This window comes from Magallana gigas, chromosome 6 (assembly GCF_963853765.1).
Source record: "Magallana gigas chromosome 6, xbMagGiga1.1, whole genome shotgun sequence".
In the NCBI taxonomy this organism is placed as follows: Eukaryota; Metazoa; Mollusca; class Bivalvia; order Ostreida; family Ostreidae; genus Magallana; species Magallana gigas.
Window position 1 is genome coordinate 17948691 of NC_088858.1, and position 23975 is coordinate 17972665.

General features: G+C 32.6%; 2 protein-coding genes across 9 annotated transcripts; one reads left to right on the top strand and one right to left on the bottom strand.

Annotated features, from left to right (window-relative positions):
- Positions 1–416: 416 nt before the first annotated feature.
- Positions 417–4564, bottom strand: LOC105324542 (seipin). 2 transcript variants are annotated; one of them, XM_011423649.4, is made up of 8 exons: positions 4315–4564; positions 4137–4212; positions 3128–3203; positions 2961–3028; positions 2030–2164; positions 1696–1793; positions 1367–1593; positions 417–901 (listed from the first exon to the last, which is right to left on the bottom strand). In XM_011423649.4, the coding sequence occupies exons 1-8, from the start codon at positions 4524–4526 to the stop codon at positions 714–716; spliced, it is 1080 nt and encodes a 359-aa protein (XP_011421951.3). In that variant the 5' UTR covers positions 4527–4564; the 3' UTR covers positions 417–713. The 2 variants fall into 2 exon arrangements, with proteins under 2 accessions (XP_011421951.3, XP_011421950.3); XM_011423648.4 differs by having other exon boundaries at positions 2955–3028.
- Positions 4565–4893: 329 nt separating this feature from the next.
- On the top strand, positions 4894–21154 carry LOC105324541 (poly(A) polymerase type 3). Of its 7 annotated transcripts, none has more exons than XM_011423641.4 (23): positions 4894–5035; positions 6884–7037; positions 7219–7285; positions 7475–7559; positions 7840–7949; positions 8353–8406; positions 8727–8838; positions 9863–9952; positions 10474–10612; positions 11021–11102; positions 11261–11381; positions 11764–11848; positions 12067–12120; positions 12219–12329; positions 12931–13040; positions 13577–13646; positions 13766–13832; positions 14124–14339; positions 14863–14994; positions 16014–16133; positions 16476–16601; positions 18962–19093; positions 19370–21154. In XM_011423641.4, exons 2-23 carry the CDS (start codon positions 6892–6894, stop codon positions 19481–19483), a joined length of 2343 nt encoding a protein of 780 aa, XP_011421943.2. In that variant the 5' UTR covers positions 4894–5035; positions 6884–6891; the 3' UTR covers positions 19484–21154. The 7 variants fall into 7 exon arrangements, with proteins under 7 accessions (XP_011421943.2, XP_011421945.2, XP_011421946.2 ...); XM_011423643.4 differs by having other exon boundaries at positions 14124–14330; XM_011423644.4 differs by lacking the exon at positions 16476–16601.
- Positions 21155–23975: the final 2821 nt, after the last annotated feature.

The following is a 23975-nucleotide window of genomic DNA, read 5'->3' on the forward strand; positions in this document are numbered from 1 at the left end:
CAGTAAAGATTTGAATTCTTGAAAAATACATACACAGTGGTACAAATGTAGTACGTTATATTTCAGTGACCTGATTTTGCATATATATATATCAGGTTTCCATTGTGAAACTATTCTTCATGTATGTCTGTTCATTTGGCATAATACAGGTATGACCGCAAGTAAGAGTGAATCTGTATCTACAGCAAGTTTCTGGTTTCTTTCTCACTGAGTAAATGTATTGAACACTATTCCACTCTCAACATTTACATGTATCAAATCTCACGTACAAGCCTCAACACATTATTCGTCCTGTAGATACATAATGGAAAACTTAAAACAATGATATATTGTAAAGTATTAAGCATGGATAAAAACAAATATTGGTGCATTGTAATGCATGGTACTAGCATACAGTGTAAAACGTTCATTTATCTTTCATTTTTACAGCAGTACATGTGTATTTTCAACAGTGGATATAAAAGCACACACAGAACAGTACTATTCTTTTGGTTCTATATTATTTCACATAGACAAGTACCGGTACAAAGTAAAACTCTGATCTACATATGCACACTGGGAAATGTCCTCTATCGCACATAATAACTGACCTTTAAGCTGAAAAACTCTTGGCAATGCAAATAATGCTCATCTGTGCTTTTATACACATTAACACCCAAAAAAAATGGATTTAATATAAGTTACAATGATAAGCAATCACTTCAAGGTCTTGATCAGGAGGAAGTGACAGGGTGTCTGTGACGTAGGAATGTAGAATCACTCTCCGAGCCTTCTGTGTTTTTTCCTGATATTAGACTCTCCTCGGTGTTTTCTGACACCTCTCTGCTAACCATTGTCTCCAATGTGGAGTACTGTTGTTCAGGGTAGGAATGAGATTTCCCCAGCATTTGGGCTTCTGTTGCTACAAAAATTCAATAAGTTTTTATTGTTTTCAGCTTAGATAATAAATGTGTTTATCATTCATGCTTCTTCTACAAGTGTTAGGGGAAAAAAAGCATACTACTGGTATTTTCCATCACAAAGTCTTAGAAAATGAGCCAAAAAATTTTGGTTATTACAAATATATACCTTAATGCAATAAAAGGGGGCTTTAGCATAAAAATATGTACCAGTATATTGCTGCCATACTTTAATGAAATCATGTAAAACATACACTATATATATTGAAATACTTTTTTAACGTCTTTGAGCTAAAATTTTGGCGTTTTGTGAATGAAAATGGTTTCATGGAGATTTCATTTGGGGATTCATTACTTTCACTGATAAATACTGTCAAAGAAATCAAGAAATTTAATCTCAAATGATAATACTGCTTTACAAGTCTACTTATTATCGAGGAGAAATAGTATCTACTAGCTCGTCATACCTTTTCTTTCCCTTGCCAACATCTCTCTTATATTTTTCCTTCGTTCCTCCATTGCACTTTTATCTTTACTTTTGGTCTCAGGTTCATATTCCACTGAATTGGAATTGCCATTACCCCTGCTGTAGTAAATCTGATACCATGACAATAGGGCAATGAAGCTCAGCAGACACATGTTTAAGGTCGTTCCTATGGCAGCTGACAGGAGAGGCCAGTGGAACAGCATGTATCTGTAAATACACAAAATTGGATGGGAAAAATCAGTCTAGGCTCTCAATGTTAAAGAATCCCAAACAATCTTAAAGTGTTACATATCGGTGCATTATACTTGCCTCAAGCCCGTAAAGTGAGCATAAATTTTTAATGTAGCTGTATATATCTGAATCTTTTTATTCTGGACTTCGATGTATGCCCCCACAGCTGGATTATACTGAAATTGAAATATATCATAACAACTAATGCAGCCAGACACTTAAAGTTAGGAATGGACTTATATGAAGGGTTTTATGCAATGATGGTGTCTTGGGTGTTTTGTATTTCTAGAGGGAGCTGTACTTTGTAATAAAGACAATTTTTTCCTATTTTTTAATTCAAAAGAAATGAGGTTAAAATTTCAAGCTTAATAAATATATGCACGTCAATATTAACTGTAGCACAAAAACTTACTGAGTCATCTATGTAATTGTTGTAAAATTCTACTGTTAAAAACTGCTTTTGTTCCACAAAGCCTGACAATAGCAGGGGAGAAAACACAAATGTGTCCATGATCCTCAGCAGCTCAGACCTATAGTGTAACATTATCTAAACGAAAATAAATATCAGCAAATTAATAGCACATAAATATCACAGTATATATGCAAATTTTTCGCATGTGTATTAATGCATGTTTTCAATGGCTAAACATCATTCATGAGTTCACTGTTCTTCGTACTAGAAATGGCTTGTTATTGGATAACACAATATACTTTCAATTAGTAAATCAGATCAAAAGTCATTCTTGTGAATAAAAAACCTGGTAATAAATGACTATATGTTTCTCTCTATTTACAAACTTGTTTTGCAATGGTTACCTACATCCTTTGCATTTTTCTGTAGTGGGATAATATTGCACATAACATAGAAAATTAAAACAAACCATTCAATTATGTGAGAGCATGAGCATGTTGAGGTTTCCTGAAAAAACATCAGAACATTGAAGCATGTGCTATTATCATCTATTCCCATTAATAATAAATCATGAACTGTATATATACATGTACTTTTCAAAAGTGTGTGAATGTATTGGAAAAGAAGGAGTGCAGATCAAGTATGTGTAATGTTTAAAAACTTGTAAAACTCCATGCTTAATCATAAATCAAATAAAATAACATATGCATGTATTTGTTTATAAACCTTATCACAAACTGTACTGCAGTTTTGAAGAGGTCTGTTTTTTTGGCAAGATAGACACACAGTTTTGAACTCTGTTTTTTTTTTTAACTAAAAAACATCCTTAGTTCAGCATGATAACAAAATCAGGTGGTTTGGGGGTTTTTTTTGCACAAGATGGGAATGCAGTTGAAATTGAGGGTTGATAAGAATTTTCACCTACACTTACAGATCTTGAGGAACTAGATACAGTGCCTCCAGACTTGTCAAAGAGCTGCAACTTCACCATAAACATGCCTGAAGAAAAAAAAAGACATGTTTATCGAAGCATCTATCATATACATTGAATCTGTTTCTTTTGGAATTAATAATTTTGGACATGACTTGTTACTGCACCTAGTTCTTTGTTTATGGGAGATTCTGGTAGTACTGTTTCCATTTTAATAGTATATGATTCACCTCTCGCAAACACCTGGAAGAAAGATATTTTAGAGAAAGTTTAATAATGTTTAAAATATAAACCTTAAAATCTAAACAGTGTACTCTAAAAAAAATTAGACACCTTTAGAAAATTGTTTGTTTGCTTTCTCACAACTCAATGTTTAAACTATGTCCTCTGGAGAATTTTTTTTTCAGTGTATGAGAAGAGTTAAATCTCCAAGCAATTTCTGATGATTTGAGAGACTATTCTAAGGTGTAGTTAGCAACCTTATCAGGACAGATACATTAAAGTATGTTGTTGATTTATTAGCTAAAATATTTTAGCATTTTAGGCAGTCTTGGAAACTACTGTCTACCAATTGATATACACACCAATACATGAATAAATCTAATAGTCTGTCCCAAGATGCTTATGCTGCACATTTGGACATTTTTTAATAAAAAAAAACATACCTGTGAATAAAGTGCAATTGAAATCAATGAAAGGGAAAATTGAAAAAATCTCCATTGACTCATTATTGTGTTTCACTCGGAAAAATTCACAGAAATTAAAACTGATTTCTTATGGAGATTTATAATTGGGAATGTTTACACCTTTTCTCCATTCAGAAGTCACTCGAAATACCTCGCACAATTTGTCAACATTATCTCTTTAGCAATGGAAACCTTTTTATTTTTCACAGTGTATTGAAATCTGACAAGCTAGAGGGGATGTTTCAAAGGGGAAATCTTGGTATCTTTTTTATACTACTGAATGAGCACCGTTTGAACCAAGGGCTGTTTATTGATATAGAACAATTTAAAAAATGTGTGGCATAAATTTCTTGGGACAGAATATAGTAAATTAAAACACACAAACTGGAGAAATTTGGCTTTGAATGCAAATATTTCAGTAATGATCAGACTATATTTTTCAAATCGCTAGTTCAGGTAAGTTTACATAAACATTGATTTCTGTGAATACCTCTGTTTGGCCCTCCTGAACCAGGGTGATATTATCTGCAGGGTATGAACACATTCCAATGCCATCTTCACATAGTCTGTAAAGAATTCTGAATTCTTTTCATCTTGCCCTTGGTTTTGCATATCAGATTATATAACCAGAAAATTCAAAATCTTTATTGTTTATCAAGTTTACTTACTTGAACTGCAAATTCACAGGTTTAGTGAGAGACACTGGAGGCATATAAGCAAAATAAAAACTTCCATAAAGGAAAGCAGAAAACCATAGCAAAATCATAAAAACAGTGATGAAAACAGCAATTCTAGTGAGAATTTCTTTTAACTTTGATAAAGTTAAATCAAACGAATCCTTAAGCCATCCAAGGATATTGTAAACAAACATTAAAATCATGATTTCATTTGTTTATGAAACTTTGTACCGGAAACGATTCCAAGTTTGAGCAACTCTATCCAAATCTTTTCGTGTTTTGTATCGTTAACTCAAAGAATTCTGAAAAATCTTAATATGATGTATTTTGGGCAATATAATATGTCAGAAATAAGAGTACCGAAATAAATACATTATGCAACACATAATATTATGTAACTGTGCAAATGTTACACCGTACAAGTTAATGTTATTCATATCAAAACTGAATTTGTTTTCGTATTTTTATTCTCCTTTACAAAAAAAAATTAAAATTTAACCACTTCTCTTTGTTGATTTTATTTCATTTTTCAATAAAAATCCTAACAAAGTTATTATTTGAAGTTCATTATCTTTCTACGAAAATATATTTCCGCCATATTTGAGAAAAAGAATCAAAATGCTTCAAAACTCAAAACAACGTCAATTTCATTCACTCATGTAATCGAAGGAATACCCCACCATAAGATTTGGGTGATTTGCTGGTTAAATAGGTAACTGTTTAAAATTTAGCTGCCGTTTTGTCAAAATGAGTCTTTTAAAAAGCTTTTGTTTATTGTTGAACAGAGACAATTTTTGCTTCTTGCCAACTCCATACAAAAGTAATTAAATGTTAAATACATGTATAACATAATTTGAAAATGTTGTCATCATCATTAGATTGCGAAAAACGTTTATTGTTCTTCTTTGTGAGGTGGAAAATGTTATAATCAAACCATGTGAAAAACATATATTCTGTGTCAGGAAAATTATCATTGTGCATGGTTGATGAATCAATACACATGTATACTCTGTCCCAAGATATTTTGGATTCACGTTTGGCTTAAGTGCTTGATATTTATAAATACCTCAGGATTCAAACGATGTTCATTCAAAAGTATGAAAAATTTCCAAGATTTCTCTGTCAAAACGCCCCTGTTAGCTTATCTGGTTTCAATACAATGCTAAAAAATGTGATGTCTACGGAGATTTTGCATTGCAGCAAGCCCGGATGATAACGTTGAAATATTGCGCGATGTATTCCGAGTGTATTCCGAATGGAGAAAAGATGTAAACATTCCCCATTATAAATCTCCGTAAGGAATCTGTTTTCGTTCCTGTGAATTTTTCCGAGTGAAAGATGATAATGTGTCAATGAAATTATCTTGGAAAATATCCCTTTCAACTATTTCAATTGCACTTCTTTCACAGGTAAGTGTATTTCTATAAAAAATCGTCCAAATGTGCAGCATAAATATCTTGGGACAGACTATAACATTTACTCAAAACGCAGAGACTTGGCAGGCTAAAAAATCTTTTATCGATACACTTGAGGTTAGGCACCTATTGGTGGTTTAAGTCCCATTTGGTGGTTATTAAAATGTCTGAAGAGTATATAGGTACAATGTACCTATTACCTACCAAATGAAACTCATTTTTCATTCATCTCAAATTATCTGAAGAAAAAGCGCATTATGTTTACCACATGGAAAAGTACTTTGAAATGTCAACTTTGAATTAACACATTCATATAAGAATTTATATGGATCAATTTTTTCTGCATGGATGTTTATAAAAAGGTAGAAATGAGCCTATGCATCCTGAAAGTCGCGTTTTAACAAAGTGTTTCTGTCTTCAAAAAAATTGATTTTATTCATAGTACAACAAATTGGCCTCATTCCTTGGAACTGTTACTTTCCAATCCCATTATCTAAGCATGTGAAAAACAATTGCAGCCAATTATTAGAGTGATCTCTCGGTGTGCATCAGAACCTAATTTTGATATGGAGGCCTGTTTGCACTATAATATATTTCTCATTAAAATGTATTTAAAAATTCATATATCAATTTTTTTTCACCTATGAATTAGATAATGACTTAAAGCTTCGTACCTTTGGTATTTTTTTCACAATCTTAGTGAGGCATATTACTGGAAAAAACATGTTTAGACCTTCATATATAAAATACATCAGAATAGATCACTGATTTCATTGGCTGTAATTGTTTTCCACTTGTCTGGATAATAGGAATCGAAAGGAAAGAGTTTGGAGAGGACTGTACATGTTTGTCATGCTTTGCAAGAATGGTTAATGCTGGCAAAGATTTGAGACGGCTTGATCATAATTTGTTTTGATGACATCCTCATCAATTTCACAAAACAGTTTATACTTAAAATTGATTCTAGAAATTAGTCCTCAAATTCAGTTGCTTGTTGGATTTAGAATGAAGATAGCACTATCTCGCCTGCATCAGATTTGAGCATCATTTCAATAGAGTTTTAATTGTATCTGAAAGAAATTCTCAAATGCAACACTTTTTAAGATCATTTTGTAAACCTTAAAATTACCTATTGAATGTTTCAGTCATAATCATGGAACCAGCTAAAAACTATCCAGGGATTACCTCCCCAATTAGTTTGGAGGGACCCAAACCAGTGGACCTGAAACTCTCTGAGAAATTGGAAGAGGCCATGAGACCTCATGGGGTCTTCGAGAGTGAGGAAGAAATGTCACATCGGTAATTCTGTCATTTGATTAAAGCTAACACATATTTTGTCTAAATATAATTTGTACAATGTCTCTTTGTTTGTTGATTTAATTTTATTGTGTGGGTGTATTCTGAGTTTCTCATTTTTTAAAAATCTATGTAATAATTTCCATTCTCTTATAAGATTTCTGAATGTTTGGTTACTTTATAGGATGGATGTGTTGCACAAAATCAACACTTTGGTCAGAGAGTGGATCAAAGATGTCAGCAGACAAAAGGTAAACTTTGTTTTGTGGTTGAAAATTCCAATATTTTCAGTTTTACTTCAAAGAGATTATGCATGCATACAGAAATAGAAGACATTTGGAATATGCCTGATGACTATGCTTTAATGATTGATTTCATGGAATATTAACAGAATATAAAAATATTCAGATGAATATTGCAAAGGATTTTTTGTCTCATAGAATAATTACCCTGAAGATAAAATTGATGCATTTGGTGGAAAAGTCTGCACATTTGGTTCATACAGACTTGGTGTTCACACGAAAGGTAAAAAAAAATGGGGTATTCAGGGTTGTCTCTAAATTTGAAGTAGAAGGAAGAAATACAAAAGTAGAAGGGGGGTCTGGGGGTCTAGCTTATAGCTAGATTGTGTTAGAAATGCAATAATAGCCGGGTAATTACGTCATTTAAGATGGGGGAATTCCCTACCCCCGGGTCTTAGAGACAACCCTGTGCACTAAATACTTACTTACTGCTGTTTACTTGGATTTCTGTATCAACCATTATACCACTGCATCTAAAACTAACAATTTTTTGTTTACACTAGGTGCTGATATAGATACACTTTGTGTTGCTCCAAGACATGTGGACAGATCAGACTTTTTTTCGTCCTTCTTTGAAATATTGAAAAATACCCCAGAAGTCAAGGACTTGAGAGTAAGTGTAATTTTCTCTGTCCATTGTTAGGGCATACGTTGTACATCAAATTATAATTAATATATTTTTAGTAACTCAATAATAAGTTTTGTGTTTGTATAGTAAATTACTATTTCAGTTTACTGATATCTTGTTCTAAGAATTATGTTATCTGTTGTCTAATTGCAATAATTTGATTAGTTTGATTCATGATTAATAAAGATAACAAAGGATTATTACATGAAAGGATCCATAATTTCATGTGTATAAGTTTTATTATCAGACCCATAATTGTTCCTTTCAAGGAGCTCTTACAACCTGTGCTACATGCATAAATTAATAGATCACTCACTTTCTGAATTTGTAGGGCTCCTATAAATTTAAAGGTACCATTTATATATGTTGCATTGTTTTCATTTCACAGGCAGTAGAGGAGGCCTTTGTTCCTGTGATCAAGATGACTTTTGATGGTATTGAGGTATGGATACTTTTAGTTCAATATTCTTTTGAAGAGCATGTACATGTAGTGTAAGTTCATTAATTAAGAACACCAACTGTATATATGCTTTACAAGAGTAGTATCAATACATGTACCATGAATTTAAGTCCATCAACATTTATCTAACCTACATTGTAATCTTAAATGTATAATATGACAGGCAATTATTATTACTCAGTTTTTTTTGGGGGGGGCCATCTTAAAAAAGGGGAAATTTTATAGATATATGAATTAAAAAATTTGAGTTATTCTCCATTTCAAACTGGCAATCAAGTAATCAATGCTCTTGTCTCTTGCAGCTTGATATGTTGTTTGCCAGGTTAGCATTGCCTCAGATCCCGGAAGAAATCGACCTCAGGGATGAGAGCTTGCTCAAGAACCTCAATGAGAAGTGTGTTAGAAGCCTGAACGGTGAGTAGTACTAAATTTATTTCATCAAAAAATTTATACATGCACATACATTTATGTATTTCTAGCCAAAGACCACAAAACTATACCGGAGCCATGTAAAAAACTGGAATTTGGATCAAATAACTTCCCACTAAAAAATGATAATCGCAAAATTCTTCTCATAAGGCACCTTATTTCTAAACTACCAATTTGGCACCAAATGTATGTTGTTGCAAATGTCGCTTATTTTAAATGTTGTTATGAAGTTTTACATGCTTTAAAATTTCATATTGTGTTTTATATTTCCAATTTTCTCAGGAATCGTATAATTCAAGCTAATATAAATGATAGTTTGTTTGCAACATTTTATAATACATAACGGTGAGAGTCAACATCTCCGATTTACGTCTTGTTCATAGAACTGATATATACATCAGAAATGTTAAATACTATCAGCAAATGCAACCTTAAACACATGTATATTTCTGCACATGAAAACTTTAAACCATGTGTTTTATTTCAGCGTAATCATGGTAATGAACGGATTTACATGTATAGCGAGATAATTACCAGTATCCCAATTGGCAGTTCACACCTTCACACATGACTGTGTTTGCTACACAAGTATCAGAAGGTCACATGTCAGAGGTCACATGTCAGACCTGTGATGTTTTCCAGTGTTTTACAAGCGAGAATTGAGGAAAATGGAGGCATTTAGCAAGAAATTCAAATACTATACAAAGTTTCATTTTCCGTGAATGTTGATGTCCCACCGGGACACCGTGAATGGGGTCAATAAAACTGTATATTTTGCGTACAGCTGGTACATGTCACATGTATGCAAATAATATATCCAAACAAAATCAGAAGTCCTTCAATTTTCCCCATTTTTATCTCTCTTGATCCTCGGGGCAGACACACAACCTTTATGCATGTAAATAGTTATCACTGAAAAGAAACATGAAGAAATAACATATTAGTTTGCTTCATGTTTTACAATTCATGCTTGCCACTAATCTTAGTTTTTCTGCTGCTTCATTTTTAGGCTGCAGAGTAACAGATGAAATATTACATCTGGTTCCAAATCAACACAGCTTTAGAATGACTTTGCGAGCAATCAAGCTTTGGGCTAAAAGTAAGCTGTGGTTCAATTAAAACATCACTCTTAGTCATTATTCCCCCACAAACGAAGTTTGAGGGGGTATATTGGAATGTCTGTCTGTCTGTCAGTAGACGCAATGTTGTCCCCCCTAAAGAATTTTTTACTGCGTCATGGAATAGTCTGAAAATTTGTTGATATGTTAAACACCATCTGAAGATGTGTACCTGCAACTTTAGTTGATATGTAAATGTATTTAGCTAAATTATGAATTTCTTTTGTATAAATGTGATATCTAAAAGAATTATGATGTACATGTATTTGAAAATGGAAACCTGAGCAAAATTAATTATGATCTGTATCATTTTTAATAGAAGCTCATAGCTAATGAAAATGAATTCTACCAGTATATTAAATCCAATAGATCTTGATTGTATCTCAAAATAGTTTATAATGATACTTTCTACAGATTCACCTTTACCATGTCGCGGTATTATGTTTAGAGTAATTATGTCAACATGTATTGTGCTAATCTAATGATTGATTTGAATTTTCAGAGAAAGGAATTTACTCCAATGCATTGGGGTTTCTGGGCGGTGTCTCATGGGCCATGCTTGTGGCCAGAGTCTGCCAACTCTACCCTAACGCTGCCCCAGCCACCCTCCTCCATAAATTCTTCATGATCATTCACAAATGGTAAAACAAGTTCTTCATAATCATTCAAAAATTACACGGAAGCATCATAAACTGTGGAATAAGATTTATTGAACTATGAATTTATACAAATAATTATATCAGAATTGCTTTTGTCAGTTATGTCTGCTTTCAATCTTTTTTCTTTTAATTATTTGGACAATCTGCTCCAGTGTTTGTCTTTAGGCCATATGGTGAATTAAACCAATAAGAGTTTTATTCATGTAGATTCAAATTAAACCAGTTATCTTATTTGCCTGTACATTCAATGGTATACTTTATACCAGGTAATCATAAATCAATTAGTGATAGCTATATGTTTAAACATCAATTTTTTTAGCTTTAATACAAATTTACATACACTGTTTATCATAATACAGTGTACATGTGTGCATCATTTGAATTTTGCAGGAATTGGCCTCAGCCTGTATTATTAAAAGCTTTGGTTCATGAGAACAAATTTAATCTATCATTTCCTGTGTGGGACCCAAGGGTAAGAGTGACAGTCATTTTTATTTTGTTTAAAATTTAGAAATGAGAATCAATGATCCATACTTTTTTGTGTGTATTTGATTTATTTTTAAGACGTGGGCAAGAATGTCAGGTTGACATTGACATATTACATTAAATAAATGTTTGTGTTTATTTTAGGTAAATACATCTGACAGGTTCCATCTCATGCCCATCATCACTCCAGCCTACCCACAACAGAACTCCACCTTCAACGTCACACTCTCTACACGCAGCATAATGACAGAGGAGCTCAAAGACGGTACGACCAGTGTTACTTTGTTTTCTCATTCATAGCGTTGATTACTGTATACAGGGAAATATTCGCCCCCATTTTATTTTCGCCCCTTTCGCCCTTGTTGTCAGTGGGCGAATTTAAGGCTGGGTGAATTCAAATGTTCCAAGTTATTTCTTTAGAACACAAGCAAGTCTGGGTGAATTTAAGACAGGGCGAAAACATTTGCAAGTGTAGAAAGGCGAAAATAACCCAGTATACAGTATTTTATTTTATTATTGAAATTCATTTCAAAAACATAATGGTACTGAAAAATAACCTGAAGGGAAAACTGTGTGTTTCAGTTTTTGAAGGAATTATGGAATTATTTACAAAGGTAATTATTTTAACAAAATCTCTTTTTCTACAGGGCTAGAAATAGTGAGCAAAATCTACGAGGGTAGAGAAGAATGGGGAGCACTTTTTGAACCCTCGAATTTCTTCCAGAAGTACAAGTATGTAACACGAAAAGAGCAGAATTCTTCAATGAGAATTTTAAGATGAATTACTTACACTAAATTGTGAAATCTGTCTAAGTCACTATGAAATACAGTGAAGCTTCATTAATGAGGGCAGTTTTATTCCCCCACCAAAGCATCTGACATTATATTGGAGTTAGATAGATAGGTCACCTGTTCGATATTAATACTGTATTAATGTATCTTCCTTGTAGACATTATATAGTTTTAACAGCCAGTGCAGTGGAAGAAAAGGACTACTTAGAATGGTAAAATAAGACATTTTGATTTCTTCCACAATGATTTTAAAATGAAACTTGCAGCTGATGTTGACATCAAAGAAAACTTTTGTTCCTAAATTTTACAGGCATGGCTATGTGGAATCAAAAATCAGATTACTCGTTGGGAACTTAGAGAGGAACCCCTGCATAAAACTGGCGCATGTGCATCCTAGTCCACTTGGGCCCCTGAATGAGAGGTAACTACTACAGCCCAAGAATCAGGAAGCAGTCTTAGACTAAAGTCAGAATATAAATAAGGCCTATAAAAAAGATTTGTGTGTTTAAGGTAACACTGATGAAAAAATTAGGTTAGATAGGTAGGGATTTTTTTTTATTTTATCATTTTTTTCTGCATTTTTGTTTGTGTCATATTTAAAAACAGATTTTTTAATAGAATTAATATAAAATTCACAATCGGATAAAAACAGACATCTAAAAATGGTAGGATCGGGGCATTTTGTAGGTTAGGTCGGGTTACCCTAAACACACAACTTTTTTTTTATGCCATAGATACTACTCCCCATAAAGTTGCTGGTATCAATTTTTGAGTGAAAACAATATTCAGAAACATTTCAAATTTTATTGGTTTACAATAATAATAAAGTAGAAACTGCATGAAATGGACAAATTCTGAATTTTGATACTTAATGGCTATAAGTAATCTAGAATTGCTTCACAACTGTAGGGCCATTGCATACTTTGAAATTACTCTGTTTATCCCACTTTACAGGTTACTGTGCCCCATCATTCAATGTTTTTCCTCTAGATATTTACAGCATTGTTTAATGTGTATTGTAGTGATGGTGAATACTTGTGTCGGTGGTTCATCGGTCTTACCTTTGTCAAAATAGAAAACCAGAACCAAAATGTGGATCTGACCTTTGACATACAATCCTTCACAAATACAGGTAAGAACTAGTTTCTCTTAAGGTAATTCACTTACTGTAAATGTATTACATTTGGCTGTGTATTCTATTTACCGTTTTTGGTGGAAAACGGCATCCGAATGTAAACTATGTAAGTAGATAATTAGGTACATTCAGAAATGCTCTAAATCAAATCCACGTTAACTTGTTGAGAAATCATATTCTTCCAAATGCTAAATATACTACGCTTACAGTACTTAGTACTTAGACAGGTCCATCTGCCTGTGACATTCATGCATTGACAGCAAGGGAGTCTGGGTGCATCTACATGAGTTTTTAAATTAGGGTACATATTTAAAAGCCCAATTCTGTTGAGAAAAAGATTTCTAAAATAATATTCTCTATCTTTGAAGTTAAAAGTATTCTTTTTGAGTTTAGCTATCCTATAAATTTTTGAACAGAAAAATCCTTTTTATTTAATTATCTGTTCATTCTAAGACTCCTTATTACAACTCTAATTCTTGTATATGGTAAAAAAAAACACAAAAACTGAAGAAAATGATTTCTTTTCTTTCCAGTTCATAAACATGCCTATCATATTAACCTCATGAAAGATGGAATGAAAGTTGAAATAAAGCATGTGAAAAGGTAAGTAAATACTTTAGTATCAAAATTGTTTATGTAATATTTAATTATGATACAATGTACCATTATTTAGGATTAACTTGGTATTCAAATGGGGGTAAATTATTTTTCTTTTTTTACAGGAGACAACTTGATCTCTACGTTCCTCCCAAAATTTTATTACAAAGCAAGAGGGCAGCTGTAGCACAGGTATGGAAAAATAAATTATACTTTTGTGGGTACTTTATTCCTGGATTCCACCATTTTGTACCCAATATCGAGAATAAAAACATCATTGATGTTCAAATTTCATTAAACATTTATATACCATACAAGTAGTTCAGGACTGTCAACAAAAATAAAAGCAGGATATGAAAATCTGTAAAGGGTGCTTGCTCGAAATTTGAAGAGGTTATTAATTCCACACAGTTTACTGAGAATCATATGTGTATTTTTGTCTATTGTCTTATTTTCTGTAATTTTCTTGCTTTTCCTTGATAGGAACACAGATCCAGCATAGGGAGTGCATCCAAGTCAGAATCCAATCAGACCCTCCATCACAGCCGCTCCGACACGGAACTTGTCCGGAGTAACTCCATGTCCGTGGATCTGTCAGAGGAGATCAGTCAGGATGCGGAGTCCAGTCGTGACTCTGTAAAATCTGGCAGCGAGTTGTCCTCAACCAGTAAGGAGGCCATTAATGGAGATGTAAGGAAGGTAATTATTATTAATATGTGTATATTAATATTAAAGTAATAGGTGTTAGAGATTGAAGAAAAAAACCCAAAGAACATGAGGATATGAATTTCTTTTCTATAAGTTCATGAGAATTGAAATTAAATGTATCAACAATTCGACATTAATATCGTGATCTCAAACCAATTGGATATTAAATATTAATTAGATTTGTTTTCCACTTCCAAAATTTTTTTCACTTTCAGACCTTTCTATTAACACCAGTCTTAATTTTGATACATGAAGTGGATACATTTGTTTAATTAAAATTAATAATGTATTTTACTTTACTTTAAACAACAACTTTGTTTGATGCATTGTTTAAAATTGGCACCACTTTAAAACGTGTGGTAGCACTAATATAATGTGTAATGGTTGATGTACTGTATTTGCCAAATTAATGTTTTGATGAGTTTGTTTTTGGACAGTTGTAAACACATTCAGATGTGAAATTATTTGACTTTGGTTTGAGAAGTTTTGTTTAATTTACACTTGTGTTTATTAGAACATTTTTCCATCAATGCTCAAAGACAGCCCTACCCTTCCTAATCCTAAAAGGAAAAGGGAAGGGTCGCCTATCTTGTTGGATACATGTAGTCCACTCAAAAAGGTCAAACTCGAGGAAGAAATCACTCAGGTACCCTTGCCTGCTCATCTACCAAGGAGTAAAAAATATCTTCAAATTTTTTTAGATTCGTACTACTTTTTTTACATTACATTCTGAACATTTTTTGCATGAAATAAATAGCTTTGAAGAACCTGCTTAAAATTCATGTGTATGTTGAGTTCATAATTCTTCTACATGTCCTATGTATGTACCATGACCAAAGTACCACCCAAGACTGTTTGTAATGAAAAATATTTCTTCTTCTGCTTTTTGTGCTATGCTGTTCTACACAGGCTTTTACTGTATTCACTGAGCTACCTGAAAGCTTTTCAGTCGTTTTTCTCTTGATTTTGTTTTGATTGCTCTTAATTAATATTTTTATAATTAGGAAAATTAGAAAAGATGATTTTTTTGGTACCTAGTGATCTCTAATATGTCTAATTAGATATATGTTTTATGCAGGGAAAACTGTTTTAAGGAACTATAAAGAATTGTATAAAATTGTCTTGCATGCTATAGCCTTTATGTTGTAATATTTTTTGTCTGTCATTTGATTTCATTTTGACTGTATGCCAACATGGTGATTTCAATAAACTGAATTGAATTGAAAATACTATACCTGCAGGGCATTTCACTTGATGAATGTTGTATGTACACCTTTGAGTCTTCATTCCTTTCACTGCTGCAGAATGTGTTGGCAAGCTAGGTTATTACTGTCAATGTTGCGCTGTGAAAAGCTTACAGCATCTCCTTTTGTGTTAAAAGCAGACAGAAGCAATGTACATGTACTGTAAAACATGGTTGCTGCAAACGTGTTATTAATAATTATGCTTACAGTAAAATCAAGTTTATTTTCTGTGGTTTTATAATATTTTATAAACTTGTAGGATAAAACTAATTTTGCTGATTACGAATCATAGTCAATAATGGCACTTGGCTAAAAGCATGATTTAATTTGTGTGCTAATACTGTGGAGGATCAACCAATTACTCAAAAGATTTCTCATTAGTAATAAATTGGTATATTAACCTGTTTAAATTTTTTTTAAGGTCGTCTCTGGATCTCCAGTTCCAACAGACAGTGTAATGCAAAGTCCAAATTCCAAGCGAGAGGCCAGTCCTGCTGGGAGTGAGAGTCCCGTCAAAAGGTCAAGGTCTCAGGATGACCAGGTTTGATTTAATGTTGTCTAAAAACCAAGGAATAAATTCTTTACTGACTTAATCATGTAAATTATCAAAGGAAACACATGTTTATCGGAAACACGTTTTTCTCTACAATTCTAGCATTTACATATAAATTCAAAGCTGGACATTAATTTGGTGCAAAGTTTTAGGAATTATGTGCTACCTGCATAATACTTCTTACTGCTCAAAGATTGTTCTTAAAGTTATAGAACTCATTTGGTTTTTAAGATCCTCTTTGGAATGCACGTAATGACAGTTTTTAAGGAGTTCTGATATTTTGTGTAGACATGTGGGGTGGAGTTAAATCTGTTGTTTGTGTTTTATCAGAACGACTTGGGTTCGTCAATGCACAATGACAACTCGGCTCTTAATCCAAGTAGGAAACGGGAAGGGTCACCCATCAGGTCGGAAACTGTGGTCAAGCGGGTTAAATCGGAGGAGGACGCCTCTCAGGTATCCTAGCCTGCCGATCATCCATTCACTAACCAAGGGAACTATGGGGGGAATAATTTTCTCATCGGCAAATTTCTGCTCTAACTGTTTAGAAAATACTGTGCATGCTAAAACTAGATTTCTGTGATAGATGTTAAGAAAGTGTTTTATCTAGATGTTATGCTGCAGTCTTTAGGAGCAGCTGTTCAGATGTGTTGTAAAATGGTTTATCTGCTTTTGTGTATGACTGTATTAAAAGGGATTACAGTGGACTTTTGGTATAATGAAATTTCTTGGACTCTTGTTATGATTAAAACATAACAGCTCTTTACCATCACTGTTATAAAAAAAATTAATATTAATGTGTCTTAATTAATATATGTATGTGAAAAAAAATGATCAAGCGTTGTGTTTTTGCAACCTTTTTTCTTAAAAATATATAAAGTTTACATATATTGGATCTTTAATGTAATTAGATAGCATTCAACAAGTTATGGAAACCTGCGATATCTTATGTAACGCCTTTAAAATACAACCAAGACAAATGGGATCAGTTTTACAAAAATGTTAATGTATAAGTTGCATCCATAGTTACATGTATCTTAGCTTTTTACCTAATTACAATCATTATTTCTAATGTTGTTAATTAGTGTTGCAGAATGGAATGGTTTGAACCTACTGGTTTATGTAATTTCATCATTAACTCGATTTCTTTAAGTCTTATAGCAGTTATAATGATAGACGATAAAGACAGAAATACTGGCTAAAATTGGCGGTTAGTGGGTGTCTATGATTGTCATACCTGATGTAATGTGAAGAAAATTCACTGTTTTTTATCACTAGATTTGATCTTCATTGGTGTTTAATGTGCATTTACAGCTAATTTCATTATGCTTGTCGGTGTCCCAAACTTAATCTTTCTGCCATTATTTGCCAAGTCCTTGTCAATGTTACCTCAGTTGTAGGTTGGTTTAATATTTGTGTCACCAAAAAAATTCGCTCATACATAAAACATTTAATTGTGGAAACCTAATTTGTGTTTTACTCTAATTTAAATAAAAATGCCAAGTGCATTGCTGTGAAATTATAAGTTATTTATTTTAATCACAATGACTTTTTAGGCTGAAAAGACAATGAATGAAAAATTGTATTATAGTTTGAGGGGGGGGATATCTTGTTGTAAACAGAAGCTAATGATATCTAATTTCATTGTACGTGAAGTCCACTGTATTAGCATGAGTCTACTTTATTCTCAGAAAAAAATTGATAAAATTTTTCATAATGTTGGCATTAGAAACTCTTCTTGTATTTTTAAAGACTCTCTGTTGTTGTTCAGTAGTTGAAATTCTATGTTCCCATTTTCTGAACAGCCAATTTATACTTTCTGTATACAAATGACAATGATTAAAAACCTAAACATTTGTTAAAATAAAAATTATACAGGGGCATTTTGGTCCCTTGTTTTTGCCTTATCACACTTGTTAAGTCCCTTACATGTATATTAGATGAAAGATTTACTGTAGATTCCTTATTTTACATGAGTACTTTATTCTGCGATTCAACTGTTTTGCATAAAATCAGAAGAATATAAAATCAAAAATGAAGTTTTTATCATAGCTTTATTTAGTTTACATCTGTTTGAAAAAATAAGAGTGAGATTTTAAAATCTGCAAGATGTGCTTCTCGCGATTTTAAGCAGATATTAATTCTTCATGTTTAAGGACGACCGACCCTGTTCTTTTTTTACAATAGTAATTTTAATGAAAGTATGAGTTAGAGCTCCTAAAGACATATCAAAATCAATCAAAACATAACTTAAATATCAAATTAAATTTTTAGTAGGGACCATTTCAAAAATTATATGTATTACTTCTCTTTTTCGATTGAACCTAATGGGAAAAAGTGTTCTTGTGAGAGTGAGAGAACTAATTTTTTTTTTTTTATAATTCTGCAATAGATTTTCTATCCAAATTGAAATGTGATACTTCTATGATAATTTTGATTTAATATCATTTAAAATATGACCATGTTTTGACTTTGTTTTGACGGGGACATAATCCAAAGTACTGCGCAAATTCTAAGAGAAAGGTTATATACCCGGTACATCATTTTGAGGTTGATTTATGAAACGAAGCAGTTTTAACATTAAGTCACCTTTCTAATGCACAATTTGGGCAAATGGGGAAAAAATAAAGTGGAAAATAAAATTCCCCTGCACAAATTTTAATGATAAGGCCTAACTTTCTTTGATATTAAATACCAGGGCATGGCTAATTTTTCAATTATCAAATTATTATTTAGCAAGCTACATGTGTGTTTGTTTTCATGGTTCATATTATTTTTCTTGGTTTGTTTACATATTCTGTTTTGATTTCTTGAAGAGTGCTGTTGAGTCCCCAATGAATGTGGATGAGATTACACCTCTGAAAGAGGAAGATGGATCTGAAGAGAAAGAGGAAGAGCAGCAGGAGCCTGAATCTGAAGACAAGGTGGAAAAGCCCATCGTAAATCAGGTAAAGAAATCACAAATTGGGTGCCTGTGTAGTGTGGTGGGAAGCACACTCAATTTTAATGACCCTAATCTGAGTTAGGTGGCTGTGATTGACAGTGATTGTATGTGAGACTGAGAATGTATCCCAACATCATGTCATCATCCACCTCACACAAACATCCATGCCAACGAGAGAGATATAAGTCGGGGAACTTTTTGTTATCAATAATTGTTAAATAAATGCAGTTTAAATTGGATTAGTTTATTGGATTTCTCTTTTTCTTTTTTTTTGCTACAGCATGTGAAGAGGTTGCCTAGTGCAGATGTACCAGACTTGATGAGCCCACAGACCAACCAGAATCTACCTGTTCAGGTGATGTCCAACAAAAACATTCGTCTGAAGCTAAAATGATGTGATCCTAAAGCAGTGATAGTTCAGTTCAAGGGTTTTCCTAGGAGTTGGAATGAAATACAGATATGGAAAAGTATCAGGCAAATTTACTTGAAAGAAAAAGAAAATCCAGATGGATATTAAAAAAATTAATAGTCAGTGTAATCGAAAGGTATTTCAATGATAGTGCTATAGTGATTGTCAGGTCAATTAAAATAATAAAAGAGGATGAACTGTGAGGAAAAAGAATGAAACGGTATATGTCTGTGCTTTGTAGTCTGTTTTGTGTGAGTTTTCTGTCACTCTTGTCAGTATATCAAGTCTTCTTGAGGGGCTGCAGAAACTAATGAAGGGGTATCAATTCTAGTTTTGTATCAGAACTTTGTTTTGTACAAACTGGCATGGACATTTCATGCATATATTTGATAACAGATTTATCAAAGTCATTGTTTTCATTTAGAAGATAGATAATCTCTGTTGCTTGCAGACATACAATACTTATTACTAGTGCACACCCAGTATAATCAGAATCAATGCTGTAAACTTTTGTTAAGCTTGCTGTAAAAGAGCTACAATGCTGTAATTCTCTTTGTGAGCTGGATTCTCAGACAAGTTGACATGTTTATGGAATCCATGAAGTATCAAGGTTTTGAGACATTTTCTTATGTTATAATATTATTACTATTTAGGCATTATCAATGTCTTGCTTTCATTCTCTGAAGCAACGATATTTTCTTAGAAATGACTTGATATGGATACTTTCCTTTGTTGAAGATCAAAGATGATAATGTGTACGAGATGTGTGAAAGGACATACCAACATGTTCATGATAGTTTATTTGTTATTTGGTCAGTCATTATCAGTTTGTCATAACTTTTATAAATGTATATTATAACAAAAATTGTGTAATTTTCACTCAGGTTGGTATATTTTCATTGATATTTCATATTGAAAAAATAAATATATTTAGAATTGTGGAGGCAACTTACATTGTTGTGAGAGAAAGGAATGAAACTCATTGTGTGTAAATGACGATTCAATTAGTTGCTGTTAACTTATCACAGAGTCTGATAAATAATCATTTTATTTCCATCTGAAGAACTATTGTACCAGTATGTATTGATTGCGCAATTATCACAGACATCGTATGAAAGTGGGAGTATATTCTCATCATCATCAGTCTGTATACATTTTTCATAACATGGTGGATAATACTCCTACCGCAAATATTGAGAATTTCATAACGACATGAAAAAATTTTCTGCTCTGTCTTGTTTGTTTTGGGAGAACAGTACTAATAAAACAAAATGTTTGAAGAAATCTCCTCTCTTACCTAGCTAGTAAGTTCAATACTTGAAAGGAGAGAATAAGGACCTGTGAGTTAGTTATTTGTTTTCCAGTCTCTTTTCGTTTGAAGAAAACCCAGGTGTTTCAACACCTGAGGACATTACCCCAGGCATTGGCCTATTGTTTCAGCGAGTATGCGTCATATTCAGTGTCTTGTTTTTATGATCATCACTATTTCAACACAAACAACTTTGTAATATACATACCAACAGTATGATTTAGCATTTCATTGTATGTTCAAAACATGACTTATTTAATCTTGGATGATGTATGTTTTGCAAGATTTAAAATGTACATACTTTGTGAATGATGGCAGAAACAAATAAATCTGTTTTACAAAAACCACTTCAGTTTTTGTTGGGGTTTTTTTTTTTAGAGGCAAGTGATAAGAAAAGGTGAGACAAGCATTGCTTGTCTCTGAAATCTATATTGAACCTTATTATACCAGTAGTATTTTATAGACACCAAGTGAAGAATTGGATACCTGTTGCCAAGACCTTAAAGACCAAAATTTACCTTTGCTGAGATCAATTAAATAGGGAGACAAGATTTACATTTATTACTTCTTGAGAACAACTGGGCCAATATCATTTTAATGAACTTGAAGCATCTTGGAGTTTAGGGCTGTCAAATTTGACCAAATGAAGGGCCAGGCTCTCTTCCAATTGGAGATAAAAATTAAGGGAATAAGGAAAATAGAAAAAATTGGATGTTTAAAAAAGATTTGGGCCAAGTAACCAGTAATATTTAAGCTTTTACTTTAAAAAATGCAAGAAAGTTTTAGTTTATTTGTGCCATAAACTTTGTCGTTTCCAGACAGTGACCAAAGTATGGGATCTATAGATTTTACACATACATATTTCAGCAAAAGCTTTCTAATAGGAAGTGTGAAAACAGCATTTTGAGAAATCAATATTTGAATCAAGCTTATATGACAGAAACTGGTTTTTAGGCACATTATGAAATTTTATTTATGACATTGTCATTTCTCATTTTTAAAAAACAATATCAAACAGAATTTAAGATAAATTCTATGTAAGAATCAATATTCAGGGCCACACAAAGTCACTGATTTCAAGTTTAATAGACTTTGATGTGTCGTAAAACATTCAATGGTTGCAATGTGGTCCTGTTGCCATGGTAACCAAGTTATAACCCACTCATATCAATGTGCAACATAGAATTTAAAATTGAATGTTAAGAACCGTTGCTATGGTAACAAGTTGAATAATAAGAAAAATATTTTGAGGCATTTTGAATGGGTCGTATTCTTATATAAAATATAAAATGTTGATATTTAATTGTGGCGGTAAACCAGCTTAAACAACCTTGAATTTTGCACAAAATAATTACCGTGGCTATAAAGTTTTTAAACAGAATTTCTGCGTGAATTTCTTTGCTACACAAATTTCCATTGCATTTACAATCCCTTTGTGTTGTAAAACAATGCTTTTTATTACATACTATAAAAGTTTAGGCAATTTTTCACAAGGAACAACAAAAAATGAATAATCAAGAATGGCAACCAACCAGAATCAACTTTAAAATTTCGTTTTCTCCAATTTTTGGTTTTCTTACCAAAGCAACTGGTGTCAATTTCCATTTATAGTATGTATATAGTAAGGACATTGATAGGGATGTAAATGTTTGATAGTAGCCCATTTGGGCTTATAGAGAATCGAAACAAGTAATACATTTCAATGGTTTTCCGTGGTTTCCGTAGTAAAGAAATGGTTTCTCCGTGGATTTAATTTCCTATATGAGATGAATATTGACGATATAACGCAGTTTTATTTATATTTATAGTTAAAATTAGTGGGCAAAACCTTTTGTATGGCTTCAAAGTAGTTAAAAATAAGTTTTGCCATTTTTCGTTCTCATCCTCAGTTACCATGGCAACGGTTATCCAAAGCAACAAATTTTAAAGCAATATGAGCTGCAATTTTCATGTTGAAATTTATTTTACGAAAATCTTATTTTTTTACTAAAATGACGAAAAATATCATGGTTTTTAAATTTCTGTTTGCCATATTTTTGGTGGGGAAAGCCGTTGAGAAGCCTTAATTGGAGCAAAATTGAATTATTGTCCTCCTATACAAAAATTGATCTGCTATATATTCCTTAGAAGAAAAATCCTTCTTCTGACAAAAAAAAAAAAAGGGTTTTTTTTAGTCTTATTTATCATAAAAGTTAAAGCTTTATGCAGACTTATCATACCAGCAGGTTTTTGCAGCAAAATAAGATTCTAAATAATACAGCTCACATTGCTTACCCACTCCACGACCAAACAAAATGATCCCTCAGACCCCACACCCCGTCCGGAAGAAATTGTCTGGACACATGGCATACATTGAACAACCACTCTGAATGCGTCATGCACCAACTCGAAATCAACGCTTGCGTGTGACACGACATCAATTTATTTACTTCATTGATTTAGAATATTAATTCGAGACCGAGTAACTCTCTTTTGAACAGTGGACAGACACAGCCTTCGTCTGCTTCTTTTGTTAATTATTTTTCAAGACCGACCGATCCCAATTTTCAATATACATGTATATAACTTTCTTGGCGGAGTCAGGATTGGATATAGAAAAACCGTCATATTAATTAAAATAATCAGGATGGATAAAATAAGATTTTAACAAATTTTAAAAGAATTTAATTTTATATATATTCGACCTATCGACCCAATTTTTGTTAATTTATTTTTTTTTTTTTTATTTATTTTTCTTTTGGGGGTGGGGTGGGGTCTTGAAAAACAACGTATTCCAACACAGATCTAAAGAAAATGGGGACTTAGTCATAGTAGGAATTAAAAATCGTTTTAGCAGACTATGGAACATATTAATGATATTTGGCGATTCGTGGCATCCATTCCAAACAAGAACAGATTTATGAACTGCGTCTCAATCCTCATATATACCCAGCGACGACTGATGCAAGGGTGTGACGCAGGAGGGATGTATGTATATAGTTACTTGGTACATGTATATACGTCTCTGATCGCAGAAAACTGGTTGAAAGTGTTGCTATTTTAAAAAGAACTCACTTGTATATCACTTAACACCCAATTCTTAATGTAGCAAAAATCATCGATACTGGCACCAGAACCGTTTTAACAAGTCCTTGGACTTTCGGTAGGATGAAACTATCTTTTTCTTGC

Excerpts from the sequence above, each read along its gene's own strand:
- LOC105324541 (XM_011423641.4), top strand. The coding sequence starts at position 6,892 with ATGGAACCAGCTAAAAACTATCCAGGGATTACCTCCCCAATTAGTTTG. Across the intron at positions 11,382-11,763 it reads GACAGAGGAGCTCAAAGACG|GGCTAGAAATAGTGAGCAAA; the intron begins GTACGACCAGTG and ends CTTTTTCTACAG. Across the intron at positions 13,833-14,123 it reads AGAGGGCAGCTGTAGCACAG|GAACACAGATCCAGCATAGG; the intron begins GTATGGAAAAAT and ends TTTCCTTGATAG.
- LOC105324542 (XM_011423648.4), bottom strand. The coding sequence starts at position 4,526 with ATGATTTTAATGTTTGTTTACAATATCCTTGGATGGCTTAAGGATTCG. Across the intron at positions 3,029-3,127 it reads TCCCATAAACAAAGAACTAG|GCATGTTTATGGTGAAGTTG; the intron begins GTGCAGTAACAA and ends TTTTTTCTTCAG. Across the intron at positions 1,794-2,029 it reads ACAATTACATAGATGACTCA|TATAATCCAGCTGTGGGGGC; the intron begins GTAAGTTTTTGT and ends TTTCAATTTCAG.